General features: G+C 44.9%; 1 protein-coding gene across 1 annotated transcript; it reads left to right on the top strand.

The window, feature by feature from the left end:
* The first annotated feature begins 3,173 nt into the window (after window positions 1–3,173).
* On the top strand, window positions 3,174–10,857 carry LOC311105676 (small ribosomal subunit protein mS22-like). The gene is made up of 7 exons (XM_084147893.1): window positions 3,174–3,304; window positions 8,289–8,449; window positions 8,606–8,770; window positions 8,980–9,207; window positions 9,325–9,470; window positions 9,633–9,741; window positions 9,861–10,857. Exons 1-7 carry the CDS (start codon window positions 3,190–3,192, stop codon window positions 9,948–9,950), a joined length of 1,014 nt encoding a protein of 337 aa, XP_084004019.1. The 5' UTR covers window positions 3,174–3,189; the 3' UTR covers window positions 9,951–10,857.
* Window positions 10,858–11,174: the final 317 nt, after the last annotated feature.

Below are 11,174 nucleotides of genomic sequence, written 5' to 3'. Positions count from 1 at the left end.
TTTGATGTGTCGGTGTGAGAAAATATGTAGGCCTACATGTTTGTCTAGGTACTTCAGGTTTGGGGTCAATCCAGGACCTAGCGAGGTCCATACAAGCGAGGTCCATACAGAAATGGTTTGTCGAGATCGGTGTGGAAGAACTTGACTGGCCTGCACAGAGCCCTGGCCTCAACTCCATCGAACACCTTTGGGATGAATTGGAATGTTATAGCAGCAAAGGGGGGACCAACTCCATATTAATGCCCATGATTTTGGAATGAGATTTTCTACGAGCAGGTATCCTCATACTTTTGGTAATGTAGTGTATGTAAAAAAAGAGACAGATTTCTCTCCACCCCTCCCTCCTCTCCCTCTATCTTACAGAACAATTAAGAGAATACAGAGCAGAATCAGAAATGCAGAAATCATTTTACCATCTCTCTCTCCCTCTCTCTCCTTCGCTCTCTCTCTCCCTCTCTCTCCTTTGCTCTCCCTCTCTCTCCCTCTCTCTCCTTCGCTCTCGCCGTCCCTCCCAGGGCATTCAGTTGTGCGTAGCAGGATTAGAGCTGTCAGCAGGGCGACAGCTGCGTACATCTGGAGCCGTAGGCCCCTTACAGCTCAATCCTCACGTCATTACATACAGCTTGCTACAGCTGCACCACTGTCTGCCCTGCTATACTCTGCCGTGCTACACATCACCTCATTACTGACAAACACACACCTTTACCCTGCTCTATCTTACATCCCCCATCTACTGTCCAGCCCTTCCCAGGGGGAAGGATTTATGTGTGACACATGCTGTTTTTGATGATGACGCACAGATAGGTAGCTCTGGTTTCATGACTGTATAATATGGTGGTGGCTTGTTTGTGTGTGTGTGTGTGTGTCTGTGTCTGTCTGTGTGTCTGTCTGTCTGTGTGTGTGTGTGTGTGTGTGTGTGTGTGTGTGTGTGTGTGTGTGTGTGTGTGTGTGTGTGTGTGTGTGTGTGTGTGTGTGTGTGTGTGTGTGTGTGTGTGTGTGTGTGTGTGTGTGTGTGTGTGTGTGTGTCTGTCTGTCTGTCTGTCTGTCTGTCTGTCTGTCTGTCTGTCTGTCTGTCTGTCTGTCTGTCTGTCTGTCTGTCTGTCTGTCTGTCTGTCTGTCTGTCTGTCTGTCTGTCTGTCTGTCTGTCTGTCTGTCTGTCTGTCTGTCTGTCTGTCTGTCTGTCTGTCTGTCTGTCTGTCTGTCTGTCTGTCTGTCTGTCTGTCTGTCTGTCTGTCTGTCTGTCTGTCTGTCTGTCTGTCTGTCTGTCTGTCTGTCTGTCTGTCTGTCTGTCTGTCTGTCTGTCTGTCTGTCTGTCTGTCTGTCTGTCTGTCTGTCTGTCTGTCTGTCTGTCTGTCTGTCTGTCTGTCTGTCTGTCTGTCTGTCTGTCTGTCTGTCTGTCTGTCTGTCTGTCTGTCTGTCTGTCTGTCTGTCTGTCTGTCTGTCTGTCTGTCTGTCTGTCTGTCTGTCTGTCTGTCTGTCTGTCTGTCTGTCTGTCTGTCTGTCTGTCTGTCTGTCTGTCTGTCTGTCTGTCTGTCTGTCTGTCTGTCTGTCTGTCTGTCTGTCTGTCTGTCTGTCTGTCTGTCTGTCTGTCTGTCTGTCTGTCTGTGTGTGTGTGTGTGTGTGTGTGTGTGTGTGTGTGTGTGTGTGTGTGTGTGTGTGTGTGTGTGTGTGTGTGTGTGTGTGTGTGTGTGTGTGTGTGTGTGTGTGTGTGTGTGTGTGTGTGTGTGTGTGTGTGTGTGTGTGTGTGTGTGTGTGTGTGTGTGTGTGTGTGTGTGTGTGTGTGTGTGTGTGTGTGTGTGTGTGTGTGTGTGTGTGTGTGTGTGTGTGTGTGTGTGTGTGTGTGTGTGTGTGTGTGTGTGTGTGTGTGTGTGTGTGTGTGTGTGTGTGTGTGTGTGTGTGTGTGTGTGTGTGTGTGTGTGTGTGTGTGTGTGTGTGTGTGTGTGTGTGTGTGTGTGTGTGTGTGTGTGTGCGCGCGCCGTGGGCTCACTGTGCGAGATAGCCACCTGGTCTGACATAATCCCTCTCTAGAAGGATCTTAGCAGTGATCAAGGCTTCACTCCTACATGTTACCAGGGACGACCAGAGAATGTCTGCCAAAGCTAGCTTATTCTTTCTCTCTGAATAGATACTCAACAGTCCAAAAACAGATTCTCTTTGGTTTCGCTCTCCTTCTATTGTGGAATACACTATAGTGTACAATCAAAATTAAATTGCCTACCATTATAGAACTTTCCATTCAGTTGCTGACTTATGGGTAAGAATGAATAATTATCTAATAATAATGTTTGTGACTTCCATAAAGTTTTCATACAAAAATATTGCTCTGGAATCTATGCCACGATCATTTATTACTAAGAATGTTTCAAAAATACTTGGAGATAATTTTTCACGAACCAAATCATAAGGTGTTTGAGAGTAAATCTGTGCTAAAGTGCAACGTTAAGTGTGTTTTCTTCTACATGAGAAAGGGTTTTGTATGACTGCATGAGAAAGTGTGTGTGTTCCTATCATCTATCCAGACAGATTTCTCAGCTATCTATCAGACAATGCAGGAACACATTGTAACGATGGTGTAGGAATGTCTAGTACTCTGACTCAAAGCTATGCCTCAAGGATAAGCAGACATCACACGGCAGTGCAGAAAAACAACCAAATTGCTGAATATAGGAATATCTGAATTCTTACAGCACACACAATTCTACCATGCCGAGAGAAGGCAAGAGACTTGTTGCTATTTTTTAATCCTGGGTGCTAACATGTTGAGACCAATGACATCTAAAAGGAATATATTTTTTATTTTATTTATTTTAATAATGAGAAAAGACTGTGTATTGGTCAGACAAACATAATACATGTTTATGGTACTTACAATTTGAGGATAATACTAAATTCCTTATTCATTTGACATTTTAGTCATTCAGCAGACGCTCTTATCCAGAGCGACTTACAGTAGTGAGTGAATACATTTTTGTACTTACTCCAACCTAGGACTACGGTACATGTCAGAGTTTCATGAGCATCACCACTTTAACAACTTGCAAGTGGACACAGAAGAAATGATCAATTAGCGCCATCTGGTGAACATCCTTTAAAAAACACTCACACAATTGAAAGACTCCATCTCCCATAATTCCCCAATTTCTACGTCGTATGTAATAGGTGACGTCAGTCGATGAGGTGGCTACAAACATGGCCGCACGGTGCCTATTTAGGAGCTATTCTCGGGTCAAAAATGTCGACCAAAACACACGAATACTTGTCAGATGTAGCAGAAGGATGCTGTGCAGTGTACCGTCTGACAGCAGTAAGTCGTTTATTTACAATTTGTCGTCACACTGAGAAATGGGAGCTCTACAACTGACCTTGTAGCATGTGCAGCTATTGTTATCTACTGTTAGCTGCCTATGCGAAAACTTAGCTGTCGTTCACTTATCAGCATTTGAATCACTTGAATGGTACTGGTAGCTAGTTGTTATCCTTGAAGCTATTTACACACGTTGACAAGAACATACATCTATCCAGCGTTCAAAACTGGGAACTCGGAAAAGCATAATTAGCATTAATTTAGCATAAACTACTAGTGCTTTAAAGACTGTCAAATCATGACGTCAGTGATCTTCAGGTCGGAAAGACGGAGCTCTTGTAAGACGCCAGAGTTTTCGACATTTTACGACTTGGAAACGATCTTTGTCATTCGGATTTCGTTTTTTATAATAATAATATGCCATTTAGCAGACGTTTTTATCCAAAGCGACTTACAGTCATGCGTGCATAATTTTTTTTGTGTATGGGTGGTCCCGGGGATCGAACCCACTACCTTGGCGTTACAAGCGCCGTGCTCTACCAATTGAGCTCCGAGTTACGAGTTGTCTTGAACGCTCGGATGTCGGAGATTTCCGAGATCTGGGTTCCCAGTGTGACAGCAATCAGACTCGGGGCATTTTACATTTACATTTTAGTTATTTAGCAGACGCTCTTATCCAGAGCGACTTACAGTTAGTGAGTGCATAAATTTTTCATAGTGCCCCCCCACTAATTCCTATAATTTACACTGTTAAATAACAGAATGTAAGAACAATATTTTTTCTAAAGAAATGTTTCATTTTGTCATTATAATAAGGTTGGTAACAATGTGACAATATTTGTGGAAATCTGTTGCAGCTCAAGTCGACCACAAAACCCGCAATGCTCTCTCTATGGGCTGGCTGGCTAGCTAGGTAGCTAGCTAGCAAACGTAGTTACACACAATAGTACTAAAGTCAATATCAGCATGTGAAGTAGCTAGTTCGCTGTAAAATCGCCTAATCAAACTGCACTATCAATTTAGGAGTCTACAATCTCGCCATGTTCAACCTGCAGATCGATGTGCTTCGCAGAGTGGCGCCTGACATTCCCAATGGCACCCTGGCAGACAAATATGAGAAATGTGGTGGACCCTCTGTTAAGTTACATGTTTTTCGAGGTAGGAGTATTGCAAAAAATATGATCAATGGCTCATTCATGAGAAGAAAACTTCCCACTTTATGACATCGGCCAGGATTGAAATCTGACATATGATAGACGTTTTCACGAACAAAAAAATAAACGCAACTGTTTCAAAGATTTTACTGAGGTACAGTTCACATGAGGAAATAAGTAAATTTGAAATAAATTCAGTAGGCCCTAATCTATGGATTTCACATGATTGGGAATACAGATATGCATCTGGTTGGTCAGATACCTTTCAAAAAATGGTCCTCACAATGGGCCTCAGGGTCTCCTCACTGTATTTTGGTGCATTCAAATTGCCATTGATAAAATGCAATTGTGTTTGTTGTCCGTAGTTTATGCCTGCCCATACCATAACCCCACCGCCACCATGGGGCACTCTGTTCACAACGTTGACATCAGCAAACCGCTCGCCCGCACAACGCCATACAGGTGGTTGTGAGGCTGGTTGTAGGTACTGCCAAATTCTCTAAAATGACGTTGGAGGCGACTTATGGTAGAGAAATGAACATGACATTATCCGGTAACAGCTCTGGTGGACATTCCTGCGGTCAGCATGCCAATTGCACGCTCCCTCAACTTGAGACATCTGTGGCATTGTTGTGACAAAACTGCACATTTGAGTGGCCTTTTATTGATGGAGTATCTTGGTAAAGGAGAAATGCTCACTAACGGGGAATGTAAACACATTTGTGCACAACATTTGAGAGAAATAAGCTTTTTGTGCATATGGAACATTTCAGGGATGTTTTATTTTAGCTCATGAAACATGGGACCAACAGTTTACGTGTTGCATTTATATTTTTGTTCAGTGTAACTTCCAGTGTAGTGAGAGCAGCTTTATCACAATGGCCAAATGTCTGCCTGCTTGAATGGCAATAGCTCAGATACACATGAAGTGACCCTGGGAATCGATAGAACGTTGATCAGATATGCCCCAAAACAGTATAACATTCAAAATGGTTGAGTCTTTCCTTTTTAAGATCAAATGTTATTGGTCACATACACATTTAGCAGATGTTATTGCGGGTGTAGCGAAATGCTTGTGTTCCTAGCTCCAACAGTGCAGTAGTATCTAACCATTCACAACAATACACACAAATCTAAAAGGAAAATAATGGAATTAAGAAATATATAAATATTAGGACGAGCAATGTCGGAGTGGCATTAACTATAATACAGTATATACATATGAGATGAGTAAAGCAGTATGTTAACATTATTAAAGTGACTAGTGTTCCATTTTTAAAGTGACCAGTGATTTCATGTCTATGTACATAGGGCAGCAGCCTCTAGGGTGCAGGGTTGAGTAACCGGGTGGTAGCCGGCTAGTGACAGTGACTAAGTTCAGGGCAGGGTACTGGGTGGAGGCCGGCTAGTGATCGCTATTTAACAGTCTTATGGCCTTGAGATGGAAGCTGTTTTTCAGTCTCTCGGTCCCAGCTTTGATGCACCTGTACTGACCTCGTCTTCTGGATGATAGCGGGGTGAACAGGCTGTGGCTCGGGTGGTTGACGTCCTTGATTTGTTCAGTGACTGGCTTCAATATAGCGACTTTTGTAACTCACCCAAAAATGCAGGGATACACTTTTTCCCAAAATCATTATCACACTGGGCCAGAATGACCTCTGGCATGATCATTGGAGCAAGGCTTGAAAGACACGTCGCCGGAGCTACTTCATCCCTAAGTCAAAAATATACCTACTGTGGGGAGAACAAGTATTTGATACACTGCCGATTTTGCAGGTTTTCCTACTTAAAAAGCACGTAGAGGTCTGTAATTTTTATCATAGGTACACTTCAACTGTGAGAGACGGAATCTAAAACAAAAATCCAGAAAATCACATTGTATGATTTTTAAGTAATTAATTTGCATTTTATTGCATGACATAAGTATTTGATCACCTACCAACCAGTAAGAATTCTGGCTCTCACAGACCTGTTAGTTTTTCTTTAAGAAGCCCTCCTGTTCTCCACTCATTACCTGTATTAACTGCACCTGTTTGAACTCGTTACCTGTATAAAAGACACCTGTCCACACACTCAATCAAACAGACTCCAACCTCTCCACAATGGCCAAGACCAGAGAGCTGTGTAAGGACATCAGGGATAACATTGTAGACCTGCACAAGGCTGGGATGGGCTACAGGACAATAGGCAAGCAGCTTGGTGAGAAGGCAACAACTGTTGGCGCAATTATTAGAAAATGGAAGAAGTTCAAGATGACTGTCAATCACCCTCGGTCTGGGGCTCCATGCAAGATCTCACCTCGTGGGGCATCAATGATCATGAGGAAGGTGAGAGATCAGCCCAGAACTACACGGCAGGACCTGGTCAATGACCTGAAGAGAGCTGGGACCACAGTCTCAAAGAAAACCATTAGTAACACACTATGCCGTCATGGATTAAAATCCTGCAGCGCACGCAAGGTCCCCCTGCTCAAGCCAGCGCATGTCCAGGCCCATCTGAAGTTTGCCAATGACCATCTGGATGATCCAGAGGAGGAATGGGAGAAGGTCATGTGGTCTGATGAGACAAAAATATAGCTTTTTGGTCTAAACTCCACTCGCCGTGTTTGGAGGAAGAAGGATGAGTACAACCCCAAGAACACCATCCCAACGTGAAGCGTGGAAGTGGAAACATCATTATTTGGGGATGCTTTTCTGCAAAGGGGACAGGACGACTGCACCGTATTGAGGGGAGGATGGATTGGGGCCGTGTATCGCGAGATCTTGGCCAGCAACCTCCTTCCCTCAGTAAGAGCATTGAAGATGGGTCATGGCTGGGTCTTCCAGCATGATCACGACCCGAAACACACAGCCAGGGCAACTAAGGAGTGGCTCCGTAAGAAGCATCTCAAGGTCCTGGAGTGGCCTAGCCAGTCTCCAGACCTGAACCCAATAGAAAATATTTGGAGGGAGCTGAAAGTCCGTATTGCCCAGCGACAGCCCCGAAACCCGAAGGATCTGGATAAGGTCTGTATGGAGGTGTGGGCCAAAATCCCTGCTGCAGTGTGTGCAAACCTGGTCAAGACCTACAGGAAACGTATGATCTCTGTAATTGCAAACAAAGGTTTCTGTACCAAATATTAAGTTCTGCTTTTCTGATGTATCAAATACTTAAGTCATGCAATAAAATGCACATTAATTACTTAAAAATCATACTATGTGATTTTCTGGATTTTTGTTTTAGATTCCGTCTCTCACAGTGTACCTATGATAAAAATTACAGACCTCTACATGCTTTGTAAGTAGGAAAACCTGCAAAATCGGCAGTGTATCAAATACTTGTTCTCCCCACTGTATATTTACAATTTATCTTCATCCTCAGTTTGATTTCTGATCTTTAAGTACTGAGTCCATCTTAAGATTCTTTGGAGAACACGTAACAATGATGTAACAATCATTCCAGTAGTTGAAGATTGATAAGTGCAATTATGAAAAATATCTAGAATAATAATAATATGCCATTTAGCAGACGCTTTTATCCAAAGCGACTTACAGTCATGCGTGCATACATTTTTAGGTATGGGTGGTCCCGGGGATCGAACCCACTACCCTGGCGTTACAAGCGCCATGCTCTACCAATTGAGCTACATAGGCTTGTATTCAGGAGAAGAAGGTTTGTACATACAATCTTTGGTTTGTACTTGGCGCCATTCTTCCTGTTTCTCGTCATCAGTGAGATCACTTCCTGTGTCAATATGCGCAGTGTGACTAGCTCTGATGCAGGTCGTACCTGCAGATCCGAGACCAGAGCTAGCTTCATCCATCTCTGAAGAGTCATTCATTTGTTTCTAGGTTCTCCAGATGCCCATGTGAAGCCCCAGTTTATGGATGCAGAGGTGCAGGACATCCTAACCAGAATCGCAGGCTTGGACCTGGAGAAGGTGTTCAGACCCATCAAACAGGAGCTGAAGCCCCCCACGTACAAACTCATGACAGATGCACAGCTGGAGGAGGTACGGACACACACACAGTAGGTCAGATAGTTTGTCATGTAGAGTAGGGAATGGGTCTACAACATCTGCTGCAACATTCTGAAGATTTCAGTTGGCAGATGATATCTCTGTACAGCTAGTGTCAGTCTTGTTAATGTGTCAGTGTTTGTGTTGTAGGCGACCCAGAGTGCCAGAGAGCAGGCCCAGAGGCTGCTGAAGATGCCTCCAGTGCTGCCGGAGAGGAAGCCCATCAACGATGTCCTGTCTGAGGACAAGATCCTGGAGGGCATGGACACAGCCAAATACGTCTTCACTGACATCACCTTCAACATACCGCACAGGGTAGGAGAGAGAGGAAGAGAGTGTGTTTGTGTCCACCAACGTTATATTCAACATACACCACAGGCAAAGTGTGTGTAATGGTTTGTGTCCATCAACAAAAATGTTGGTTATCATTTACAATGATAATGCCTCAAACAATTTAGTGCTCATTTGTCTTCTCACTGTCAAGTTTGGTTCTCTCTTCCATGGTTGTCTCCTGGTGTTTCCAGGAGCGGTTCATAGTGATCCGGGAACCCACTGGGACTCTGAGGAAGGCATCGTGGGAGGAGAGAGACAGGATCCTGCAGGTCTACTTCCCTAAAGGGGCCCGCAGGCTCACAGCACCCCCTGTCTTCAAGGAGGAGAGCCTGAAGGTGGTGTTTGGCCAGGATCGTCATGAAGATGTGTTGGATCTGTGCCAGGTCCAGTTTGAACCTGACTCCTCAGAATACATCAGGGTAAAAGACCACTGCCATCACACTCCTCAACAGGCTGTCCAGATGTATGGTTAAGTTATTATTACCCATTAGCAGTTAGTAAAACCCTCTCCCTATTGGCTGTGCTCTGTTGTCCAGGTGCATGCAGCTACCTATGAGGATCTAGAGAAGATGGGGAAGTATGATCTGCTACGCTCCACCAGACATTTTGGTGGCCTGGTCTGGTACCTGGTCAATGCCAGGAGGGTGGACGGACTCATCATAGACATGCTGCAGGAAGACCTGTGAGTGTCTGTGTGTGTTAGAGCAGGGGTTCCCAACCTTTCTCGGTTACTGTACCACCCCTGAAGTACCCCCTCATGTGCATTTTATCAGTTAGCCTATGGTCTCATTAATCTTCTCAAGTACCCCCTGTGGATAGGCCAAGTAACCCCAGGTTGTTCTAGGTTGCAGGATGCAGTGAGTCTGGTGGGTCTGTTCAACAAGGTCCATCCACACAGTGAGATAGCCCAGGAGGCCTCCAGCCAACAGGCTTCAGGACTGGACCTGCTCAAGGTGGGGCCCAATCAGCAGACACTAGTGTATCTCAGGACCTGATTGATAGGTTGATGCACCAGTAGCCATGATACCCAGTAAACCCTTTGTTTAACCTCTGTGTGTCTGTTCCTCACCAGATCTACGCCAAGCGGGAGTCCCAGAGGGCAGGATACATAGAGCTGGCCCTGCAGGCCTACGAACAGACCTCCGCAGAGAGCTCCGTCTGACCGTCCCATGCATCACCACACATAACCACAGGAGAGCTCCGTCTGACCGTCATGCATCACCACACATAACCACAGGAGAGCTCCGTCTGACCGTCATGCATCACCACACATAACCACAGGAGAGCTCCGTCTGACCGTCATGCATCACCACAGGAGAGCTCTGTCAAATCACAGCAGAGCTCCGTCTGACCGTCATGCATAACCACAGGAGAGCTTTGTCACATCACAGCAGAGCTCCGTCTGACCGTCCCATGCATCACCACACATAACCACAGGAGAGCTCCGTCTGACCGTCATGCATCACCACAGGAGAGCTCTGTCACATCACAGCAGAGCTCCGTCTGACCGTCATGCATCACCACACCTAACCACAGCAGAGCTCCGTCTGACCGTCATGCATCACCACACATAACCACAGGAGAGCTCCGTCTGACCGTCATGCATCACCATGCATCACCACAGGAGAGCTCTGTCACATCACAGCAGAGCTCCGTCTGACCGTCCCATACACCTCACACCCACAACAACAAACCAATGGTGCTGTGACATTATCTCCAATGGCCTGCCTATCCATGACCCAAACTTTCATCAACTGGACAGTTTCGGTAAGCAAAGAGAATAACTTTGTCCCTGAACTATGGAGCTCATATGAACCACTTGCAAGCCAAGTGTCCATTGGCAATGAATGGCATCAAAATGTGCACATAATTGGGGTGTGCCAAGCTTCAGTCTTCTATCATTTGGTGGAAGGGCACACGATGCAGTGCAGATATTCACTTATGCATTTCAACGTTGTCATTTGTCCATAACCTTAATCATACTGTATCTCAACATTGGATCTGACTGTAAGCTGTTTAATTATCATGATTTATGTACATACAAAATACAAATGTTTATATACATTCTCTCTCATTTATTGAATCTGAATTATTCCTAGGGCCTGATTCAGACAAACACTTGTCATCTTTATTGAGTTGATAACATTTAATTCCCTTTTCTAGACCAGTCATACAGAAAAGGGCATGATCTCAGACATACATAAGGCACTTGGATTCACATCTATAACAATGAAGTAGGTCCCCTATAAAAACAGAAAGGCATAAGGCACTAGACTATGACAGAGCAGCATGCTTGCCAAGACATTTAGGAGGTATACTGGAGACGAGCTCATCACCTGTGGAGAGGACCTAACCTAACTAATGAAAGATACCACTAGCTAACCAG

The sequence above is a fragment of the Coregonus lavaretus genome, assembly GCF_964263955.1.
Source record: "Coregonus lavaretus genome assembly, chromosome: 30".
In the NCBI taxonomy this organism is placed as follows: Eukaryota; Metazoa; Chordata; class Actinopteri; order Salmoniformes; family Salmonidae; genus Coregonus; species Coregonus lavaretus.
Note: the sequence above shows the minus strand (reverse complement) of the source record. Positions and strands in the feature narration are given on the sequence as shown.

Excerpts from the sequence above, each read along its gene's own strand:
- LOC311105676 (XM_084147893.1), top strand. The coding sequence starts at position 3,190 with ATGGCCGCACGGTGCCTATTTAGGAGCTATTCTCGGGTCAAAAATGTC. Across the intron at positions 8,450-8,605 it reads CAGATGCACAGCTGGAGGAG|GCGACCCAGAGTGCCAGAGA; the intron begins GTACGGACACAC and ends TTTGTGTTGTAG. Across the intron at positions 8,771-8,979 it reads CCTTCAACATACCGCACAGG|GAGCGGTTCATAGTGATCCG; the intron begins GTAGGAGAGAGA and ends TGGTGTTTCCAG.